The following is a 23,944-nucleotide window of genomic DNA, read 5'->3' on the forward strand; positions in this document are numbered from 1 at the left end:
AATGTTAAAGGGCTGATTGCTGGGGAATCTCATATAAATAATGCAACCTAGGGCCGGATTAAATCAAAACTTTGGCCCACCTGCTAATAGCAAACTAAAAATCTGTACATCATAACAGTTACATTTCTGATTAGAAGAAAGTGGCATCTTACTAAAAATGTAACCACAACTGAGTACAGTTCTGTAGTTTTCTATTAGCGGGTGGGTCAAAGTTGTGATTTAATCTGGCCCTAGTCTCGAGAGAAACGTCAACAAACTGACGTTTAGGGGCTGCACTGTTTTCTGCTGGAAACACGTCACCTCGACCCTGGGAGAAGGAATACATTTGCCAGTAGAAAGCTATATAAACCTACAGAACTCAATAATACAAATGATAAAAAGCAATTTCTTCAATAATCTAGCAATAAGGGTAATGTATTTCCTTTTTATTTTTTAATAATCATGTTCAAATGCCAGATTATGCCATGCAGTACAATCAGCAAATATGTTCCACTGTTTGACGATAGGACTTTAGGATCATTGTAGGTTGTCAATCGTAGCACAGAACAGACAAAATATATGGCATTCATTTGTTCAGATTTGTTTTCAAAGACATGGACACTTTTATGTGCAACTTGATTTATTTTTATGGCAAACCAGAACTGCTCAGATTTGTTTGTGGGTTTGGCATTTGGATCCCAATATGGGGTTTGGAATGTTCAGAGTTTATTTTTTCCCCAAACAACAAAAATGTTGTTAATTAACTATGACAAACAACATGACAATTCCATCAGCATAGGCCTCATTTTTTTTGTTTTGTTGGTTTAGCCTAATTGTGAGATTTAATTGGTTAGCTTGCTACTGTTATCTGTCCGACATGTTTGTTTACCATTTTTCCATTGGTTTATTGTTTTTAAATTCTGATTTGACAGCAGGCTGACAAATGAATTTATTTTCAATAAAGTTTGTGTCTTGATTTCTATAAAAACAGCACTTAGCTCAGATACTCACACCGCTGAACCGACCAGCATTGCTTCAACAGGGGTGAGATGGAGAAATGCTGCGCCTGTAAAAGCTTTCTGCCTCCTCCGGAGTGGCAAATAGCATCTGCTTCCCCTCAAAGGAAACTATGAGTCTGGCAGGATGAAGGACACTGACATTAATACCAGATTTGTAAAGCTTGCCCTTAATGTCCAACTCCGGTGGCGAATCAAGCACCCCCTCAACAAAAGAAATTATGATTGTTAAAAAAGTGGGAGCGAACCAGCGGCATGTCTACTCCATTCAAACAGCAACCGGAAGTTTTGCAAGTCCCGATACCTGATTCAAGTCCCATTCTCAATATGGCAAATGCAGCAGAGCCCCACAGCGCCTGAGAGCAAGCTGCCTGTAGCACCTGTGTGCCCAATGTAGGGCGCAGCCAGTCCGCAACATTGAGGCTGTAGAATTTTTGTAGAAAAGTCTTTTGACCAGACCAGGCCACAGCATTACACAGGTCTTCTAGTGAGGCACAAATGAAAAAGAGCCCATGGAGTGGCCTGTACCCTTGTTTAGTGCACTGAGACTGCTGAGAGTGTTCAGGCATGGGGGCAATCTCATGGATGAGCTGTCGGCAGTGTGCCAGTCATTGTTTAGAAACAGCCCATCTAAATTCTGTTGGTAGACCCAGACAGACAGCTGGTTGGATCTGCGGCCGTGTGCAGTCCATTCCATATAACACTTTAGGGTCCAATGTGTGTGCAGTCTGTGGCCCTCATCCGACACGTGTGGAGGGGGTTAAAATGACTCCAGGATAATAGGCTGATTGATGTCAAATGCCTCTGCACAACTTTGGGAAGGAAGGCCTGGTTTGTCCTCAGAGTGACCTGAGAAGATCAGATAGACTTTATCCACAGACAAGGCATGAATTTCACTGATTCTCCTAGCCGAAATTATCGCTACAGGGAAGACAACCTTGTGCAAGAGAAAGCTGAGCTCCGTTGTGCAAATGGGCTCGAAGGGAGCTCCACTAAGCCCCTGCAGAACCAGTTGGATGTTCCCAATGCCCATGTTGGAATTAAGTATTTTAATGGTGGTCTGAGTCTTCATGCTCCCTTCAGGAATTGGGTCACTTGGAAATGAGCTCCTGGGGATAGTGGCCAGATAGACCTTCAGAGTGGATGCTGACTTGCCTTGTTCTAGCAGCTGCTACAGCAAGCACAGTATACTTGCCATGGAGCACGACACTGGATCCACATGTCTGGCTAGGCACCAGTTTTCCTCTTCTGCCAGTGGGCCCCCACTCTGCCCACTCAGCATGCACTGCTGACTAGCCATGGCATCAGTCATTCCCCCCATCCAGTGGAGCAGGCTGGCCTTGAAATCCTCCTCTTCCTCTCTCCATGTCTCATCAGAGGATTAAACCAGCGTGGTGATGCACGCCAAGGTGGGATGTGTCACGGTTAGCACAAGCGCTAGCGCCTGCTCACCGGAGATCTCCTGAAGGAGCACGCTCGCCTCTCTGAGGACTGCCTGCAGGGGGGGTGGCGGAGAGGAGAAGGCAGACTGCTCTCTCACCGGGGAGGCCTCCGAGCTGGAGGTGGATGATGATTGAGTGGCCTGTCTGTGCGGGGAAACAGCAGAGCGACCAGCAGAGCTTCTGCTGCCACGTGTGCAGAGCAGGCCTTGATGGGGAGCCTCTAGCCCACTTGTGGTGAGTGGCCTCTGTAAAGGCTGAAAAGTGCCCACAGCCAGCCTCACCTTTCAAAGCAGAGGCAGCGGGCACAACAGAGGTCATGCCTGTCATCTGAGGACGGGACATCCTTCTGCCAGCAGGGCCCCTTGCAGCTTTGGTACACGTTTTCATGATTGGCAGGTCAGAAGGCTCTTCCCATTTGGTAAAGTCTTTCTATTTGAAAGGGAACACAATAGGTATAAACTCATAAAACAATAGGGGCCTATAGTAGAAGTGCAGTAATACAATCCTATTCCAATAGGGGGCAGCAGAAACAGTGCAGTACATTTTTTCCAAATTTAAATTACAAAATTAAAAATAAGATGCATTTTTGAGAAAAATAATTGGCCTGAGGACCACAATCAATCAGTGTGTGCAGCTCTGAGCTCCTTACTGCTCTACACCAGTGTGGGGCTCACAGACAGCAGCACCTGAACTGTGACTGATGCCCCTCACACCCCGAATGACTCCCTCTGGGGCTGGAGAGCACTAATCTGAAGATCACTGTTATTACTCTCTCTGGTCACTGCTCCTGCTGCCCCCCCACAGAGAATCTGCCTCATTCAGTCTGTGTTACGCTTCTCACTCCGATGGTAGAGTGGAGGCTAACATAACCGCACATGCACACACACACTGGGGTAGGAAGGACAAATGTAATGGCGAGTGCACTAACAAATGTACCAGGCAACAAAACAAGTCCAAAAGAAGGATTTTATTTCCTTTAACAAGTAATGAACTACTTGCTAGCAAAGTTAGTGAAAGTTAATTACAAAAAGGCTTACATATATAGAACATGGGACACGGTTGCACAATATAACAATAGGCAGGTTTTACAAATAATAATAGACAAGTAATGTAAATAAAGGGGTGGTGGTTAACTGACAAAGGGTAGGAGAAGGGCCATGCGAATGATCTGCCAAAACAACAAAGTAACAAAAAGGCCCTGACTTCCCTACACCTCTATCCCTACCTACAACAATACTAAGCCCTCAATCTAACCTACCTGCTACAGAAAGATGGTGACATCCACTCGCTCCAAACCTAGTGTATATAACAAACAGCTACATGATGCAGAGTATACCCATGGGTTTCTTATCTAGCCCTTCTCCATAATGACAGGAAACTGATGGGAAACAGAAACAGAGCCAGGGGAGACAAACCAAAACACCACCATAGCAGTCTTCTCACACACTAAACAACACAGGTATATATGGGTGATGGCTCCTTCTGCGATTGTCCGGCGACAAAGGATGGGGGAACCAACGGGGACAAGTACACACCCACTCTTCAGCAGCAAAGCCCCACACCCAAAAGAGCTCTTCAGCAGTAAATAGCACCTAAAAGAGAACTACAGACAAAGCGAAGACAAATGGCACCACACAGATTTACAAGAGGATGGGGATGTAACAGTGACGGACAGGAGAGATGATCAGTGGGGCTGTGTTTTTAAATCCCACATTGCAATAGGGGCTGAAGTATGGATAGAGTTTCTCAGTGAAGGTGTCAGTGAATGTGTATATATGAGACCTGGCCTCCACATTGTAAAAGGAGACCTGCCCCCCATCATAATCCACAAACACCCCCACCTTCTGGGGCTTCAGGCTCAGGGGAAGGAGGACAGGGGGGTTAGCATTAGCCCAGTACTCATCCCCATTCCTCAGAACCAAAGACCAATACCCTCTCTCATGGCTCAGTGTAATCGCTCCCTTCCTGTTGATGGACTCTCTGGCGACTCCTAAATCCCATTCAATCTTCTCCCCCACCTCCACCTCCCAGTAGTGTCTCCCTGAACTGAAATTCTCCTTTCCCAGGACATTGACAACATGATTAAATCTCTCTGGATTGTCAGGGATAGCCTGTCGTTTGTTTCCCATTCTGACTTGTTTCCCATCCTCAGACAGGATGAGAAGGGGATGAGCTGTATTGGGGTCCAGAGTCACATCCACTGTGGAGCAGAGAGGAGAGAAACATGAAGACAACAGTCACAGCAAAGAGAACAATGAGCAATTGACATGGTTTCTTACTTTCCATTTCAAATCCAACATTTTTGTTTGTTTGTTTATATTCAGTCTGTGAAGTGCTATTTGGAAACCCTGTGAAATACAAATTATTGATTGATAATAAATTACCATAGATTTCTTATTTCTGTTCTGTTTTTGTCAAGCAGGAACTTGGGACTCTCAGTTTAGGGTGCAGTAAAATAAGCTGGGATTCCTCAGAGCCACTGACTCCCATGGAAAGCAGCTTGAAGAGCTGTTAGGGCTTCATTCAGGAATACTGGGGCTCTAGTTCCCACTCCAGCTCACACTGAGAGACTGTGTTTGTGCAGCTCATTCAGTCCCCCCATCAGTTTATACCATTAGTGCTGTCTGGTGCTGCCTCTCTCTCTCTCTCTCTCTTTCTCTTGCTCTCTCTCTCTCCATCCATGAGTGAGAGCAGGAGAAGAACAACACAAATCACACACCTGCACACTGCTGGATCCTCTTCAGCTCTGGAAGAAAACACTCTGGTCAAACAATTGCATTGCATTGTTAAATATAAAAAAATGATATAACGCTATAATGCAGAAAACAATTAAAGATGAAAATGGGTAAAGGGAACTCAATTCCATAGAGGAAACTACAGCTTCCTTAGAGTCACTCTTAATCATCAGTACAATGTGAGACAAGTTCCCTGTCCTCCCTCACTGTAGATAAAAAGTTGCTAATGCAACCCCCGTTATCTGATAAAAGAAGCACTACACAAGGGGGAGGGGTTTCTGTGCACTCCCATAGGAACCCGATCGAAATGTCACTCTTTCAAAGCTGCCATTGGCCCCTGTGCTTGTCACTCAGACAGGTCCCTTCCACTTCTTGTTTGTATAAAAGGTGACGTCTGCACAGGTTCTTCCTCTTTTACCGGGAGCTAGGACTCCCGCACGACCCTGCAACCCTTGGGCAGTGCTTCCTTTTTCAGATAACCAGGGTTGCATTCGCAAGTCGGAAGCACTGCCCAAGGGGGAGGGGTAACTGTATAGCAAAACCATCACAAGGGAGGAGGCAGCGAGCTGATAAGGGAGCCTGCCCCAAAGGCATACTGCTAGGGGGACTCGTCAACAAAACCCCAGAAAGGAGCCAACAGGGGCCCCTTGAGGCCATGCGTGGGCTGCTCGGGAGTGAGGACCACAGTCACTCTTACACTGGGAACTGTCTGCAATCAACATATTTGGGAGAAATGTTGTCAGAAATTTATAGAATAAAACAAAAATGTTCATTTACCCAAACACATAAATAGTAAAACCAGATAAACTGATAATTTAGCAGTGGTCTCTTCATTTTTTCCAGTGCTGTGCAGCACAGGAGCAACCTCGCTCAACTGAACAGTACATAGCGTCCAGCTCCACTGTGCTGTCATCACAAAAATATACATCTCGAGGTGCAGGAAACAATTCATGCACCCTCTGCGCAATTACAGGCCGATTGAATGACTAGAAGCTAGGAAACTAGGAGCGAGGCTGATTAGCACAGCTAATGCAGGGCAATGGCAGCTCTACCATGTTAAACAAAGGAACTATATACACAGCGAGGCAGCGAGCACAGCTCGAGCACCATCAGCTGGGACTAACTATCTAGGACGGAGCCACAGTCCTGCTGTTTACACTTAGTATATATATATATATAGCTGGGTACAAGTAAGACACATGCACAATTGCAACACAATGCATTAACAAACAAGCTATGTACAGGGAGACCTCATAAAGGCAACGTACCTGGAGGCCGCATGACAGACCTTGGAAACATATTGGCAAGGCAGTCAGCAAGTCCAGGAGCAGCTCCAGTTCATGCTCAACTGAAAGGCATAGTGTGGTAGGAAGGGAAAACTCGGTTCAAGTTAGCTCCATCCAGGATGTGCTAACAGGGGCATACTGGGAATAGAGACCAGGAGTCAGAGCCCGCAGGCTTCTGGGGCTCAACTGAAACCAACACTGGATTCCCAATGGAAGGGACCTGGCCCAACCTGTAGAACTGGACAAATGTGAACGGCAAAGCCCAAACTGCAGCTGCACAAAATGTCTGCCAAGGGGAACTTGAAAAAGGGCCCTTGATCTGGCAAAGCCTGGAGTTGAGTGGGCCACCAAGTGTCCAGTCACCGGTGTAGCGTTATGTTGGGTATATTTGGATAAGAGCATTTGGGCTCTGAGCTGAAGCACTGATCTAAAGATGACCTCTCCCCCCACAAAGTTATCAGATTTCCTTAGCTCATCAGCTTGGAACTGGTTTGCATCAAAGTGACAGTTTTGGGGAGGATGGCACCGAGAAGAGGCCAAATAGTTTGGAATTCTGCTAGGAGATGTCTGGAGAAAGGGGCCTGTAGGTGATAAAAACTCTTTGAAGTGGATGAGAGCCGAAATCCCGACATAGAGCTACGAACCCAGACCAATTTCCAAAAGATGGCATGGATTGACATCAGTCATAAATCAAGCCCCCCTCCAATAGGACACTGGGGGCTGAAACCGAAATCCAATCTCAAGAACTCAGGAACCAATCACCTATTGATCTGACAGACTATAAGGAACAGCGGACAGTCTCTCTCTTTCTCTCTCTCTCTCTCACCTGAACCAGTAACTCGCTGCCACAGCTCAACCTGTAGCTCTGTTGCCAGAACCGGAACCAGAAACCAACCAAGTCTTTGCCGGCAACAGAAGAGTTAAACTGGGAGAAGGAGATTGAGCCATACGAAGAATTCTTTTAAAGGACTTTATTAAATAAAGAACTTTACAGACTGCGCTGGCTGCCTGTGCCCACCTGATCAGTCGACTGTATACGAAAGTGTTCAGTCATTTAAATAGCTATTTGAGTCTTAAGAAACTTGACCCTTGGAACAAACAGGGCCCTGCTTTCCTCAAAGACTTCGTCTTCAAGTAATTACGGTGGAACCCTGCTTACAAAGAAGATTTTGTGCACAACCTTGGAGCCTTCAAACCAGTGGAAAATCTGTTTGGAAACGACTCTACTTTCGCGAAACCCCAACTTCCAGGTGCATCGACTGAGTGGAAGTTCTTGGACAAAGCAGAACCGGACTGCCTTTGTTCCAAAACACACGGACCTCGTGCCGTGTGCTGTTATCTGAGCCCAAAGCCAGAGAGGCCTCTCTGCGACGAAGTTCAGATAAGTTTAACAGTTTGGAGTTCATGATTCATGACATTTGAGAAATCAATTAGAAATGTTAATCTGTGATTCATAACTCTAGAATGTGTAATATAATTTAGTTTTCTTAAATATAAATGTGTGTTGCATTAAACTGTTTTGTTGATAATTTTAGAAATAAAACCTGTCAACGCCAAGAAATATCTTCTCATTCCTGTTTAACTGTTTAGTCTGAAATTGACACAAGTTAATAGACATTAGATTATTGGTGGCCCTGCCTATCCTTAATCATTGAATAATAATCAGTTAAGGGAAATTGTGGTAACAAGTAATGATAGGATCTTTCTCGGCACCTAAACGTAAATGAGACTGATATATATATAACGAGAAGTTACCTGACATAAATACTAACCTGCGTAGTTATTTAATGTCTGACTAACAATACTAATGAGAGACTCACCTTCATCTTATTAACCGGTATTGTAGTCAATGTGTTCATAACCTTTTTTGTTTAACGATTTGTGTTATCATATGCGATCCCATGGTCTTTGATTTGGTCACGGAAGTGATTTGTCTTTGATTTGTTGATCTAGAGTTGAATTTTAATTTGTTTTTCCCTTTTGTATAATTAGTGTAGTGCTACATTTAGTCTGTTTTGAATACATTTGACAATTTATATCTTTGGAATTGGTGTCTGCGTCCAATTATTACAGAAATTGAGTTCTACAAGATTCCAGGATTCGTGATAAGGTGATACTATAAATTCACTTCTTTAATTGAGATTTATAAGTGTACCTTACGCTACACCGGGGTCCCTGTGGACTCGTAGGCCATGGTAATCGGGCAGACAGACTCCTCTAAGACTCCAGCAGCGCGGTGTGGGCCGGCTGCAGACAGGGCAGGTGTGGCTGCAGGTGCAGTAGCAGGTGCAGTTGGAGCAGTTGCATCTGATGCGTGCCTGGAGGAGGAGACAGAGGTGCTCGGGGATAGACGGAGGTCCAGAGCCACCGAGCTCCTGCTGTCACTTGCGGCGGTGCCCAGTGTTGGACAGGGGCTCTGCCCAGACAGAAGGAGCAGAGAACCTCCCCACTCCAGTGAGGCAAGCTGTGGTGCCCGCAAACAGCACAGTGACCAGAAAGCATGCAGAGGGGGCGCTGGTCATGCAACTGGGACACCACCGCAACAAGTGGAGCACCTTAGCGGGACTGGCCACTGTAAGTGCATCTCCACAAGGCAACACTAGTGGACATGGGGGCACTGCAACACCAAACCGCACGCAACCTTGCTGCTGCCAGGCAGAACACTGTGTATCAACCACACTGAGTGTGAGTGTGAGTCAGATAATATAAAGATCTTCTTGTGAACTGAAACTGAAACCAAAAGACCTCTGGTGTGCGGACGGAACAGAAACAGGATTACCTATCAATAATAACTAAAACATACACAAGACAGAGACCATATGTAGTGAAAATGGTGGCAAACAACACTATGAAGTGAAGCCAGCCAGCTGAAATAAGCAGTTTGTGAAGTCAATTGCAAACACAAGACACAGAGAGCTCACAATCTCATGGGCACAGAGGCCAATGGCAGCTTTGATAGAGTGACGTTTCGATCGGGTTCCTATGGAAGTGCGCAGAAACCCCCTCCCCCTTGGGCAGTGCTTCAATCTTGAAAGATGACACTGTAAGTTTGCTACAGAGTTTAAAATAAATTACAATACAAACCAATTCCATGAAGACTGTTCAGTTCCTCCCTGAGTGTCGCCTCCAGTTTAGATACTACACTCCTGAGATTCTCCAGAGAAAGGTCAGAGGTCACAGTGACATCAGCCCAGTCCTTGCTGGGTGAAGGAGAGCGCAGGGCTGGGAGACTCTACAGCAGGAGAGAGGAGACACTCATCATCATGGAGGGGTCAGTACAGGTAATTGTGAATGCAGTGATGTCACAGTGCTGACCTGTAGGAAGTAGATGTGGTCCTCAGTGTGTGAGAGCTGCTCCAGCTCAGTGCGTCTCTTCTCCAGCTCAGTGATTTCCTGCTCCAGCTGTTCAATGAGCCCTTCAGCCCGCCTCGCCACCACTCTGTGCTTCTCCTCAATCAGCTCCAGCAGCTCAGCCTGGCTTCTCACAATGGAGCACACCAGAGCCCTGAAGACCTGCTCACTGTCCTCAGCCTCTCTCTGGGCACCAAGCTGAGAGGACAAACATCAAAGTTCAATCAGATTACCTGTGATTTCACTGGGAGATAATTGGTGTAAAATCATCTAAATATCAGAAACAATCTCCACTCAGTAGGGTTTGATCAGACTCAGGACTCACTCTGCTGAGCTCCACCACCTGTCTGATCTCCTCCAACTTCTTCAGCCTGTCCTGGATCTTCTGTTGCACTTCTGCCTCAGTCTCCCTCAGCTGAGCCTGTGGACAGACAGGGGGACACAGACAGTCAAGTCACTGCTGATGGCTCACTGACACTGGGCTCCAGACCCTCCCACTGACACTCAGCACAGAGCCGTCTAGAACAGGGTACTAAACTTCCAGATGTAGATCTTGAAATTAATTTTATTTTCTCTGCAAGATTTATGCCTGATCTTGTATACAAACTGTACAATATAATGTACAATATCCATATTTCCAGGTAAAAGGTATAACATTTAAAAAGTCACCTTCTTCCTTCTGCATTCCTTCTCTAAGGAGACAGTAGCGTGTCTGTGGTGGTCTGTTTCAGAGCAGAACTGACAAACACAGATCTGGTCTTGTATACAGAACAGCTCCAGGACTCTGTGGTGCTTCTTGCATAGCCTGTCTTCAATGTTGCTCACAGGCTCAATCAAAATGTGTGTCTTCATTGTTCCTACTCTCTGATGGGGCTCCAGGTGAATCTGACAGTAAGAGGCCATACACACCAGGCAGGATTTCACAGCCCTGAGCTTCCTCCCAGTGCAGAAATCACAGGGCACTTCTCCAGGCTGAGTAGAGCGCTCCTCAGGAGGGCTGAGACTCATCTTCTTCAGCTGCTCAGCCATCCCAGCAATGAAGGTGTTGACACGGAGAACTGGCCTCCTATGGAAAGTCTCCTTACACAGTGGACACTGGCACACAGCAGTGCTGTCCCAGTACCCTTCAATACACTCCATGCAGAAGTTGTGCCCACAGGGAGTGGAGACTGGTCTGGTGAATATATCCAGACATATGGAGCACTGGAACTCCTCCTCAGACAGGATACTGCTGGGGGACGTCATTCCTGAGGACAGAGGAGTGATGAGAGAGATGATCAGAGGAGGAGATCAGCAGTGTGTCACTACTGCCAGCGATATACAGCTGCTAGAAACAGTGATGTCAGTCTGCCTTGAGAGAATATAAATCAAACCCTGCTTTAGTCTACCCAATAATGAACATTCATAAACAATGCTACATCAATTATATTGCAGTATATGACACACGTTGTCTCCAAAAATTTCTATAAGTGAAACTGAAACTCCTGTGAAAAGAAACACAGAGAGTTATAACAGCTCCTCACACAAGTATTTAAAATATTCTCACATTTGACAATTTACCAGCAGTTATTAACTGAGCAGAAGTCTGGGCAGAAGTCTGTATACTTTCCAGTTTGTTTTGGGTGGTTATGTGTGTATGATGGCACATTGATGCCATCCATCCATCTTCAAAACTGCTTATCCTGGAAGCCAGAGCTGATCCCAGCAGGCATAGGGCACAAGGCAGGAATACACCCAGGATGGGATGCCAGGCCATTGCTGGGCAACACACACACAGACATACCTACAGGGCAATTTAGAGAAGCTAATTAATCTAACCTGCATGTCTTTGGACAGTGGGAGGAAACCAGAGTGCCTAGAGGAAACCCACAGGGACTTGAACCCAGGACCCCTAGAGCACTAACCAGCACGCCACCATGCCACCCCAGTACTGTCATACTAATGTTATTTTAGTGTGTGCTCGTGTTACCCGGATGTATAACACCGGATGTTGATACCCATAGATGCAGAGAGATGCTCAACATGACTTGTTATTTGCACAAGGACTCTGTCTCATCATTTAACATATAAACATGGTGTCAGAAGTGGCAGAAGACTATTTATGATCTCCGCAAATCATAGCAAGTTATTTTGGTTTGTTATTTTGCAGTTAGCCTCAGTATTGTTAGTTAACAGAGCGTGGTCCTGGCTGCAAACATTCCCCCTCCCGCCGCTACGAAGCTCAGTGGAGACTGGAGCACAAACTGGGATACATTTAGAGGAGAATGGGAGGATTATGCACTGGCTACGGGACTTCTAGAGAAGAATGATTCTGTAGTGGCTGACACTTTGAGAACTATTATGGGCGCTGAATGACGACATGTGTACAAACACAACTTGAACCTGACAGAACAACAGCAAGGCAATGCAAAATCTATTCTTGATGCTCTTGAGCACTATTTTAAGACAGCAAAGAATGTTATTTACGAGCGTTATGTGTTCGGCTGTTGCAAACAGGAGGATGGGGAGTCCATTGACAGCTTTGTTACCAGGCTAAGGGAGAAGGCAGCCACATGTGGCTATGGCGCTTTGAAAGATTAATTGATCAGTGATAAGATAGTGCTAGGCATAGAAGATGAGGGCACACGCAGACGTCTTCTCAGAGAATGGGACTTGACGCTGGTCTTGGCAGTGGAGACATGCCGGGCAGCAGAGCTTACTGATATACGAATGAGTTCCATGGAGTTAGAAAGGCAGCATATGGATAATGTTAATGCTACATTGAGACAGCCAGACAAGAAATTCCCCTCTGCCACAGCAAACTGTAATACTTCAGCCAACTTGGTAATGGACTACCCCAATACGTGCAGATATTGTGGCATTTCACACAGATGTGGAAATGAACACTGCCCAGCCTATGGGAAAATGTGAAAATCTTGTGGCACAGCTAATCATTTCGCGAGGGTTTGCATGAGGAGCAGAAAACAAGAGGGTAAAGTACACTCCTTTGAAATAAACGCAGATAAAGAAAACAGCACTGAGAATGACATTTATGCTAATGAGTGCATAGGGGCAATAAGGGGAAAAGGAAAAAAGTGGTTTGTCACTCTGCAGCTTAAAAACAAACTACCACAATGCCAGCTAGACTCAGGGGCCACATGTAACGTTATGAACCTTAAAGACGAAATGAGACTTGCACCCAAAGACAAACTCACACAGAGTAACACCAAGCTGAAACTGTATTCAGGCCAGCTGATAACCTCGTTAGGTCTGTTTGTGACAGAGTGTATTGTTCATGGCCAGAAGCACACCCTGGAATTCAAAATAGTTGAGGCTAGCCAATAGCCATTACTGTCAGGGTCCACATGCGAGAGCCTTGGGCTATTAACTTCACCATCCCAGCAGACCTTAACATTATAGAGAAGGTTCAGGCTAGGCCTTTGAGCAAAGAGGTACTTCTAGGGAAAGACCAAGATGTCTTCAATGCACCGGTTGAGTCAGTTCCCAGCTAAGTCCATTAACTTGGACCCAGCAATCCAGCCAGTCCAGTGTGCGCCCCGCAACGTACCTGTGGCCATGAAAGCAGCTGTGAAGGCTCAGCTTGGTGAGCAGATGGCCATATGATATCTGTCACCGAGCTTACGGATTGGATTAGTAATATGGTTATTGTCAAAAAACCAGGAAAGCTACGGATATGCATTGATCCTAAATACCTCAATCAAGCCCTGCAGCGTTCACATTACATTATGCCCATGTTAGAAGATGTACTTTACAAGCTCCCAAAGGCCAGAGTCTTCACGCTCATGGACGCCAGAGACCCCTTTCTGCAGTGTAAGCTTGACCAGCCCAGCAGCTACATGACCACCTTTTGGGCTCCATGGGGCAGGAAGAGGTGGTTGAAGCTCCTGTTTGGGGTCTCCATGGCTCCAGAGGTGTATCAGCGGAAACAGCATGAGCTGCTGGTGGGACTCAGTGGCGAGGAACCCATAGCCGATGACAACCTCGTAGTGGGCTGTGGGGACAGTGATCAGGAGGCGGGATGTGATCACGATGCCAAGCTGCTAGCCCTGATGGACAGGTGCAGACAGGTCAAGCTAAGGCTGAGAATAAACAAGCTGCAGTACAAAGTGCCAGAGGTCTGGATTGAAAGCGGATCCAGAAAAAGTGAAGGCTGTATTGGACATGCCCCCTCCATCTGACATGAAGGCAGTACAGCGCTTCATTGTATTTGTCAACTACCTGGTGAAGTTCGTGCCACGGCTCTCAGAGGTGAGCCACTGAAGAGGTTCATGGACAAGGACGTCATGTGGCATTGGCTCCCAAAACACAATGCTGCTGTGAGGGAAATAAAGCAACTGGTCACACAGACACCTGTCCTACAATACAATGATGTGCCAAACCAGTCACAATTCAGAGTGATTCAAGCCAGTTTGGACTGGGCTGTTGCCTCATGCAGGAGGGTCTAGGGCGCTCACTCCTACAGAGCAGAACTACGTCCAGATAGAGAAGAAGTGCCTTAGCATTGTGTTTGCATGTCAACGCTTTCACCACTACCTCTGTGGGCATGACAACATCAGCGCAGAGACAGATCACAAGCCCCTTATCGCTATATTCAACAATATCCACAGCTACAACCTCAAGGTAATGTATAAGGCAGGGCCAGAGGTGTACATGAGAAGAAACTGCTCTAGCTGTCAGAGAATTTTGGCCAGTCAGAGAGGAATTCAGTGTTCAAAATGGGGTTCTATTCACAGGTCAGAGAGTCATTATTCCCCGGTCCCTGCACACTGAGATGCTGGCGTGAGTACACTCAAGTCACATTTGGGGTGAGGCCTGTTACAGACAAGCACCAGACACATTGTATTGGCCAGGAATGCAGAGTGAAATCAAAGACTATGTCAGCAAATGCACAATCTGCAATGAATATGCCATTGAGCAGCAGAGAGAGACAATGATGTCTCATGAGCTACCGACACGCCCCTGGCAGATAGTTATTCTGTATCTCTTTCAGCACAGTGGCCAAGACTTTCTCCTGTTAGTTGATCATTATTCTGACTTCTGGGAGATTGACCTTCTTCCTGATCTCTCAGCTGAGACAACGATCAAATGTTGCAAAGCTCAGTTTGCCCGCTATAGCCTGCCTGACTTATTTCAGATAATGGATCCCAGTTCGCTTGTTTCGAAATTCGGAAATTTGCTGCAGACTGGGAATTTGTCACCTCCTCACCATGGCCCCCGAAAGCTAATGGGAAGACCAAGTCGGAGGTCAAAAGAACCTCTGCAAGCAAGCTCTGAGAGAGGGCAAGGATGCCTGGAAAGCTATTTTACAGTGGCGCAATGCCCTAACGGAAGGCATGGACAGCAGCCCGGCCCAGTGCCTCATGGCACGCCGCTTAAAAGCAACTCTGCTTTCATCTCAAGTTCATCTATGACAACTCAGCAAAGGACTTACCTGAACTCAAAGTGGGCGAAGCAGTGCGGATGAAGCCACTACCCGGGGACCGAACAGGTCTCTGGAGGCTCGGATCGTATGTGCAGAAAGTTGCACTACGCTCATACTTGTTCGAAGTGCATGGATCGCTGTACCATTGAAACCGGGTTGACCTCCAGCTAGCTGAGCCGGCACTTACACGAAACCCTGACAATCAAAAGGGGCACATGGCAATGGAGGGACACCCAGCAAGTCAGGTGGAGAGTGAGACATAGGGTGAAGAGCCAGGGGATAGCAGGGCAACTGCTCCCTCGCCCCTCAACAGACAGTCAGAGGACACACCTGTGTGTGTTCCCCCTGTCATCATCAAAAAGCCCGCTGTTTTTTCTCACACCATGGATGGCTGTCACGGCCACCCCTCCAGCGCAGCCTCCCTCGGGGTCGGGGGGAAGGAGCTGCCAGGACGATTCAGCAGCAGTATCCGTAATGTGGATAGGGTCGGTCACCAACAGTCATGCTGGGAGTGACTGCAGGAAGAGTGCAGAAACCGGCCGATCTCCTGGTTCATGCACTCCATCTGACCAGTGGACTGGGGATGATAGCTGGAGGTGAGGTCCCCCAAGTCCCCTTAGGCCATGTGTCCACCAAAGTGTTTTCTGCAGCTGAAAATGCCCGGCACTCATCTGAAAGCACCATCTGGGAGCGCTTCAGAGCGATTTGGAGGAGCAGCGCTGTTTCAGTGCTATGATATGGAATATCCGTGGAAGTAATGTGTTGAAGTGCCTAATGTTGCAGATAGTTTGTGTTGCTAACAAATACTGAATGTAATAATGTCGGCACAAGGTAGAGTAAGTGCTCTGGCTCTTGCTCTGGATGAAGGGAAGGTTGAAGCACATAGAGAGAGAGGAGGGACGGTCGGTGTGGTATTTGTCCAGTCCCTCCTCCGCTGCGCTGCATTTTACCCAAAGTTGAAAATTTTTCAACTCTCGGCGACCAAAAAAAACGCCCAGCACTCAGCACTCAGCTAGGAATAGACCCGCAGTGCCACATCACGCTGTTGGCTTTTTAAAAACGTGGCGCTCCCACTGCAAACAACAGAAAAAATACGCTGGCCTCAGGAAAAAATGCTTTGGTGGACACACGGCCTTATACTGTGTTCCCTGCTAAAGTACAGTCTTCGTTTCCTGTCTTAGCAATTGTGTAAATACACATTATTATTGTCAAAACTTACCCATCCGTGTGGTAAGGGAGAGAGAGTGGGTGTAACAAAGTAATCTCTCCTACAAAAGAGGTGGTGTGGTCGTGTAGTGTGTCGCCCCTATAACCCAATATGCAGCGAATCAAGTTTAAACACACAAGTGTTGAATATGGTTCATAAACATAGTGTAACTAAGAGTTTAATGTTCATGTTCAGGTCTCTTTCTGAAGTGGGTAGTCTTTGTCATCATGTTACACTTTGTAAAACAGCATGATATAGAACTTTTTAGACCTATAGCACATTTTAATATACGAGTACTGACTTTGAAATTCAAAATTGATTTATGAATTTGTCTATGTACTTTGGTTTATATATATTATGTATTATGTGACTAACAAGGGAAAGTCAACATTTCAATTTTCTTGATTGAAACATTCCACCATTTGGATATCCTTGATAAGCGTGTATTGCATCTGGACCTGACTATTTGTTATGATTCTACCTAACTTCTGGCTCTGGGGAAAAGGACACAATTAGTATTTTGGATGTCCAAAAATAATGCCTGGTTAGATTCACACAATTGATAGGTCTAGGTTCTTCAAGGCTAATCTAGGTGTATTTAAAGGTTCAGTCTGTCCCTGGTAGGTGGGCCATGCAGTAGACTGGTGCTTAGTTGAGAGAGCAAAGCAAAAGTGTGGTTGCCATTTTGAAGACATTGTATGTACAGAGAATCTTGGAGTGTGCAAGTGTATTTTTTTGCACGCGTTTGGAGTTCTTGGTACTTTGCGTTTAATAAACACTCTTGCACTAAGTGTTCTATTGTACATTAGAAAATCAAGGCCTTGTGAGAGCACGCTTACCCTCATTAAGAACCCAGGTAAAGTCACAGCAGATTTCTGAATGAAGATTTTCCATGAAGAGCATTGACCACCCAAAACAAACCGTTAGCAAGGAAACTAAACAACCTTCTGGACTAATGCAGGGTTTTATTTCCATTGTCTTTAATGTTCTTCATGTACAGTTATCCTGAACACTCAAGGCTTTCAAAAGTATTCAGCCCCCTTGGACTTTTCCACATTTCATTGTGTTACAACATAAAATCAGAATGGATTTAATCAGGAGTTTTCACCACTTATCAACACAGAAAATGTTCATAATGTCAAAGTGAAAAATATAATCTGAAAAATGTTTTAAATTAATTACAAATAAAAAACAGAAAATTATTGAATGCATAAGTAATCACCCCATTCAGTCAATATTTGGTAGAGGCAGCTTTGGCAGCAATTTCAGCCATGAGTCTATGTGGATAAGTCTCTACCAATTCGATTTAACCAATTTAGAACAATTTGCAGATTATATTTTTCACTTTTAGATATCACATATTAAAACTACATTTTTGTAATCGTATCTTCCCTGTATCATATTGGTGAAAGATACACACCCCTAATATAAATATATAAGTGGATGTTTTTTCATTGTAAGTAAATATTTTTGCCAAGTAATTTAAATTGACTTGATTTAATCAGCCTTGATGCTACTCCATTAATACCTCTGCCTTCCTTTACACACAGCACTCAGTCTGGCCAGCAGAAGAAGCCCTGCCCCCATTTAAATGAGCTGAAAATACTCAGTTGAAGGAGGAACACAAGACACTGGCAACAGATCACTCAGTTTCTTCTTCAACATGATAATAATTTAAAAAACTGTGTCGGATTCAGAGCATTTCTGTGCCGCCCAGCTCTCCACAGTGAGGCTGTTGTGTGAAGGCAGCACTCCCTCAGTGCCTCACCTGCTCTCCCTCTCAGAGGACACAGCCGCTGCCCTGGAGGTCTCTGCCTGTCCCTCAGGAGCCGCCTCTCTCTCCCTCCCTGGAGTGCAGTGTGGAGTCTGGGGGTCTGGACAGCAGCACTGCCCTCACACACCTCTCAGCAGCAGCACCACACTGGCCCTCTGTGCCGCAACTTACACTGCTTCTGCTTTCACGTTCACCTGGACCGACCAGTTCCTCAGGATCACCTGTGCAGCTGAGGAAGAAACGAGAGTTCCTGCACAGTGAGCAGCAGATACAGTCTTCAGGGAGAGACTTGTAAGAAATGCTACAGAGCAGCATATCTCTTAACCGTGGAACATTCTTTCTGCATGATAGCCTGTAGCTCATCTATGGTATGGACCCTCACGATAGATAGTACATTGAATTTTTTGCACATAATCCACAAAGGACTCCATCAGCTGTATGTAATTCTGCTGCATTCGCTCTGTGATCATAGTAGCTTTTACCTCTTTTAGCAGAATCGTCAGTATTCCTGTTCACAATGTTGAAAACATCTAATTTGTTGCTGTCACGTATTCGGTATAGTTTACCATCCTCTCCCCACCATTTACATCAGACACCAAGTCTATAGGGAGATGTGGGCAACGGCCATAAAGTCAAAGAAATGGGGGGTGTCCCATGGTGTCACATGTGGTACAAATGTAAGCATGCAGGGGCGTCATGCAGGTAAATGTTTTGGGGGGGCACAGTCAGATCAGAAGACAAATTACGATTCTTTCACTGGTTGGTACTTACTGCTTTTAACTAAATCTATAGGGTATCCTGAGTTATTTTAAATTGACGTGTACTTTCATTTACTACTCTACATACATATTCAATAGTATTACTCCACTGTTTTTGTAGTATTCTGGCCACTGGTATTTCTGATACCACTTACTGTTAAAACATCTCAGATTAGTTCCAAAACAAATGTATGGGTCGGCACCTAACACTGGTGGAGTGGGACCCTTTCTTTCATATTCATCTCTTGCTAGTCGATCTTTGGGCATGATTAAACTTGTCTGTTTCTGATCAAAATAAAATAAGTCCTTAAAAATGGTGTGCATACTATAAAACCAATAAGGAAAATAAATACTATTGCAACAGAGCTTTTTAGTCACACTTGAAAGTATTAGTAAAGCATTTATATGATCTATTCAATACAGAAAAGGTGTATGAAATAGTGAATCATGTAAAAAAGAACCTTGATGAATATACCCAAGTGTTTCCACCTGTGGACAATTTCCTATGTACAATGGGTGGGTACACAGTGTTCAATTTTAAGATGTTTTATGTATATTTTTTGAGGGTGATTAGAATGAAGAATTAATCTTGCATTTTTATTCCATGTAGCACCATAATGACCTAGTAATGAAGGAATAAGGGGAAAACACTTATCATTTCATGTCAAATTATAAAAAGTTAGCTCAGTACACTATTGTCACAATTATGTTTCAGTCTTCTTTTAATATGAGCCCTTGATGATGAAAACTGCAAAGTTACACAGACCTAGGATTCCCTTTCCCTAAAAATAATGGGAAAAATAACAGTTTCGAAGTTGCAGCTTTACCTCCAAACACTGCAAATTGTATCAGATAAAAGACAAAAGAGGCTGCAGAAAGATCCTGAGCAGAGAGAGGTTTATTATCAGCCAGTATGAGCAATCAGTCCCTAGAGACTTCAACCTATTGTTTGTGGTACTGAAGATTTGTAATCTATATTCTATTTAAAACCAACAATAACATTCAGACATATATAAATACATATTATAATGCTTGTTTTTTCCTCAGGAGTACTACCAACTCATTATTTAGGTGTGCAACAACAAGTAATTTTATTTCTTATTAACTGCAAAACACACTAATCTCAGGTACTGCACAATCACACACAACCACTCCCTTTAATTCCCTTTCCCCTTTTATCCCACTACTGACACCAATGTAAAGAACTAGGAGTTCTGCCACAGCAGGGATTCTAATGCCTATCTCCCGTACCTCAATGCACCAACCTTACCACATCACCAAATGGCCCAGACCTCCAAGCGAGGCTCAAGATCACTACAATATGTAAGTGGATGTTTTCTCATTGTAAGTTTGACCAAGTAATTGAAATTGACTGGATTTAATCAGCCCTGATCCTACTCCATTAATACAGTGAGGGGCCAGTGCATTCCCTCGGTCTTCCTTTACACACACAGCACTGAAAACAGCACACAGAGCTGAAAAGACTCTGTAGAAGGAGGAACACAAGACACTGGAAACAGATCACCCAGTTTCTTCTTCAACATTAAAATAATCTTAAAAAACAGAAGTAAAAGGTGTACAGTGCAAGATTCAGAGCATCTGTGTGCAGCCCATCTCTCCACAGTGAGGCTGTTGTGTGAAGGCAGCGCTCCCTCAGTGCCTCACCTGCTCTCCCTCTCAGAGGACACAGCCGCTGCCCTGGAGGTCTCTGCCCGTCCCTCTGGAGCCGCCTCTCTCTCCCTCCCTGGAGTGCAGTGTGGAGTCTGGGGGTCTGGACAGCAGCACTGCCCTCACACACCTCTCAGCAGCAGCACCACACTGGCCCTCAGCTTACAGGGCCTACTGGTGCTGGACTCTGCTCCACACACATACTGCTTCTGCTTTCACATTCACCTGGACCGACCAGTTCCTCAGGATCACCTGCACAGTGAGCGGCAGATAGTCTCCAGGGAGAGACTTGTAAGAAATGCTACAGAGCAGCATATTTCTGTACCGTAGAACATTCTTCCTGCATGATAGCCTGTAGCTCATCTATGGTATGGACCCTCACGATAGCTAGTACATTTAATTTTTGTGCACATAATCCACAAAGGACTCCATCAGCTGTCTGTAATTCTGCTGCATTTGCTCTGTGATCATAGTAGCTTTTACTTCTTTTAGCAGAATCATCAGTATTCCTGTTCACAATCTTAAAAACATCTTTTGTTTCTGCCACTTTTTCACATATTCAGTATAGTTTATCATCCTCTCCCCAACATTTACATCAAACACCAAGTCTATAGGCCGGGGTGGGCAACAGTCCTAAAGTCAATGAAATGGGGAGTATCCCGTGGTGTCACATGTGGAAGCATGCAGGGGCGTCGTGCAGCTAAATTTTTTGGGGGGTACAGTCGGAAGACAAATTACGATTCTTTCAAATGGTTATTTTTTAATGCTTTTAGTACATCTCTAGGGTATCTTATGTTTTTTTTTAATGTATGTGTACTTTAATGTAGTGCCCTACATACATATTCAATAGCATTGCTCCGCTGTTTTTGTTGTAATCTAGCCACTGATATTTCTGATACCAGTTACTGTTAAAACCTCTTTGTGATGGCAGAAATATGTATACACGGAAAGCTACATGGGTATAAAATGGTGCACTTTAAATGCATTCAACAGGGCTTTGTGGAAACTCAAGTCACCAGACGCCTTCTTCACATACTGGATCCTGAAGGAGTGTATTAGATTGTCTCACACAAGTAGTATGTTAGTTTATTAAGAATCTATCCTCATCCAGTTCTGTCCTATCACGAGATTACCCATAAGAATTACAAATGTTCTAAAATTACAATTAAAAACAATCCCCTGACAGCAACACCCCCCCAAAATACAAAAACGGGTGGCAGCAATACACTTCCATATGCTACAGCTCTCGTCTGCCTGTCCTGTGTTCAGCTCGGCAAGTTTCTAACTTTCCTTTGCAATCTTGATCACGTTGCAAACTCAGGTCTCTGGATCAATGCCTTGATCAGCCACCTGTTTGATCATGAACGCTAATTATTTTATATTATAGGGCACTGTAGTGTTGAAAAGTGCGTTCTCTGCACTGATGTACACAGCTGTAAGACCGAGCCATTTCAAAGTGCTTTCACGTTGCATAATATGTAACAAACATACATAATAAATTGTGTAAAGTTTATTTTATTATTTTCTTTCTTGTTGATGTATATGCACATGTTTTGGTACACAATTGCAGAATTGCAGGTGATATAGATTGTCCATTAAAGTGTTTTTCATAAGCCCTTACTGTTAATTTACTGTTAATACTGTTATTGTTGATTTCCTGGCTGGCAGTGTTAAAATAATTATTAGATTTTTGTCTAAAAGGTTATTAATTTGGAGAAAGTGTGAAGAAAAAGTACAGCTACAATCGAAAATTGAACCGAATCAAAAATGTGTGGAATCGTTACACCCCTATTAGTGAGCCAACGTTTGAAGAGCTTTGTGTCAAAACATGATAAAAGCCAATTCCACACATAATTCAACATATTGCTATGGATATACTCCTATAGGGTACCTTTTTCATGTAGTATACACAGTTTAATTTAAAATGAGTTAGATATCTTAATTATTTTTCCAAAATGCGACATTTTACATTCCTGATTTATATCAACATTCAATATATCCATTTTAGCCAATCAGCATTGCGCTCATTTTCAAAATAGCACTGATCTCTGAAATGGTGAATGTTCACATGATCACAATGAATACATCATTCGGCAATGTTGGCAAAATATCAGACAATATCACAAATTACAAACATTTACTTAATAGCAATTTGCTTTTTGGAAAGAGATGGTTCTGTAAAATACAGTGGACAGACAAAGATGAATGACAAAATGGAATGGGGGAAACAGAAAGACGGTCTACATCTCCAAATCCTTGACTGGGATTTTAAAGTCCTGAATACACTTTATTTAAAATAACCTAATGTAAAAAATTAAAGTGGAATGACATGGCATGACAGCTGCTTTCTATGTCCCAAATACGGCCACAGCTACAGACATTTAGAAATAATAATAATAACACAAACTTTTAAATCAATAGAACCATCACTATTGTTACATATCTCTGCACTCTGGACGATTGAGAAATTAGATAAATTATAATATAAATTCAGAGCAGGGTAATGCGACACTGCCTGTCCCTTTTTCTGGTTTTGAAAATCTGGTCACCCTCTGTAAGACACCTTGTAGATATCTCAAACAATATTTCAGTCCATAGTTTATTGCATTAAAATGTTTATGGTATAAATAGTTTTAGCAGGTTATCATCAACCATTGAATGGCTGATAATAACCTGCAAAACCTGCTGGCAGGCTCAGCAGGTACCTACTACCCCATTCAACTCAAACCGATAAATGCTGAAAATGTCCATTCAATGGTTGATAACATATGGATCGGTGATACTGAAGAAACATCTTAAATAAAAGAAAGAAGGTCCACCCTGTATGAAGCCTGGTCAGAAGAAATAATAAATGGAAGACTTTCAAGACAGAATCTTGACATCTGTATTTAAAAGAGAAATAAGGCGCTATGAGCCACAATTTCATTTTTTAAATGTATTATCTTTCTTTAGGAAAACAGATATCAGATAGGGTTTTGACAACATAAAACTCTGAAAACAAAGACAGTAGTAAGGGCAAAAGATGGGATGAGAATTTCTTGTAAACATCTATTCGAAACCCATCATGCCCTGCTGACTTTGCATTGATTGAATTGCTTTTCAAATGTCATCCTGGGAGAAGGGTTTGTATAATGCAACATTCAATTCATCATTAATAGATGGAGCATTGATTTCTTGGTGTTCAGAGGTACTGGACCCTATTGAAATATAATTTTTAGTGATCAGTTGGGAGGAAACAGATTGACGGAGAAATGTTGGACAAATATTGGTATGTTGGACAAATATTTTTAAAGTCCAATACTGAAT

The 23,944-nt window shown here is 44.1% G+C and overlaps 1 protein-coding gene across 2 annotated transcripts; it reads right to left on the reverse strand.

Annotated features, from left to right (window-relative positions):
• Positions 1-3,389: 3,389 nt before the first annotated feature.
• Positions 3,390-20,857, reverse strand: LOC136767532 (E3 ubiquitin-protein ligase TRIM39). 2 transcript variants are annotated; one of them, XM_066721375.1, is made up of 8 exons: positions 20,636-20,857; positions 18,207-18,441; positions 10,719-11,056; positions 10,135-10,230; positions 9,774-10,007; positions 9,543-9,690; positions 5,157-5,183; positions 3,390-4,637 (listed from the first exon to the last, which is right to left on the reverse strand). In XM_066721375.1, exons 3-8 carry the CDS (start codon positions 11,052-11,054, stop codon positions 4,078-4,080), a joined length of 1,401 nt encoding a protein of 466 aa, XP_066577472.1. In that variant the 5' UTR covers positions 11,055-11,056; positions 18,207-18,441; positions 20,636-20,857; the 3' UTR covers positions 3,390-4,077. The 2 variants fall into 2 exon arrangements, with proteins under 2 accessions (XP_066577472.1, XP_066577471.1); XM_066721374.1 differs by having other exon boundaries at positions 10,479-11,056.
• Positions 20,858-23,944: the final 3,087 nt, after the last annotated feature.

Source organism: Amia ocellicauda, chromosome 14 (genome assembly GCF_036373705.1).
Source record: "Amia ocellicauda isolate fAmiCal2 chromosome 14, fAmiCal2.hap1, whole genome shotgun sequence".
In the NCBI taxonomy this organism is placed as follows: domain Eukaryota; kingdom Metazoa; phylum Chordata; class Actinopteri; order Amiiformes; family Amiidae; genus Amia; species Amia ocellicauda.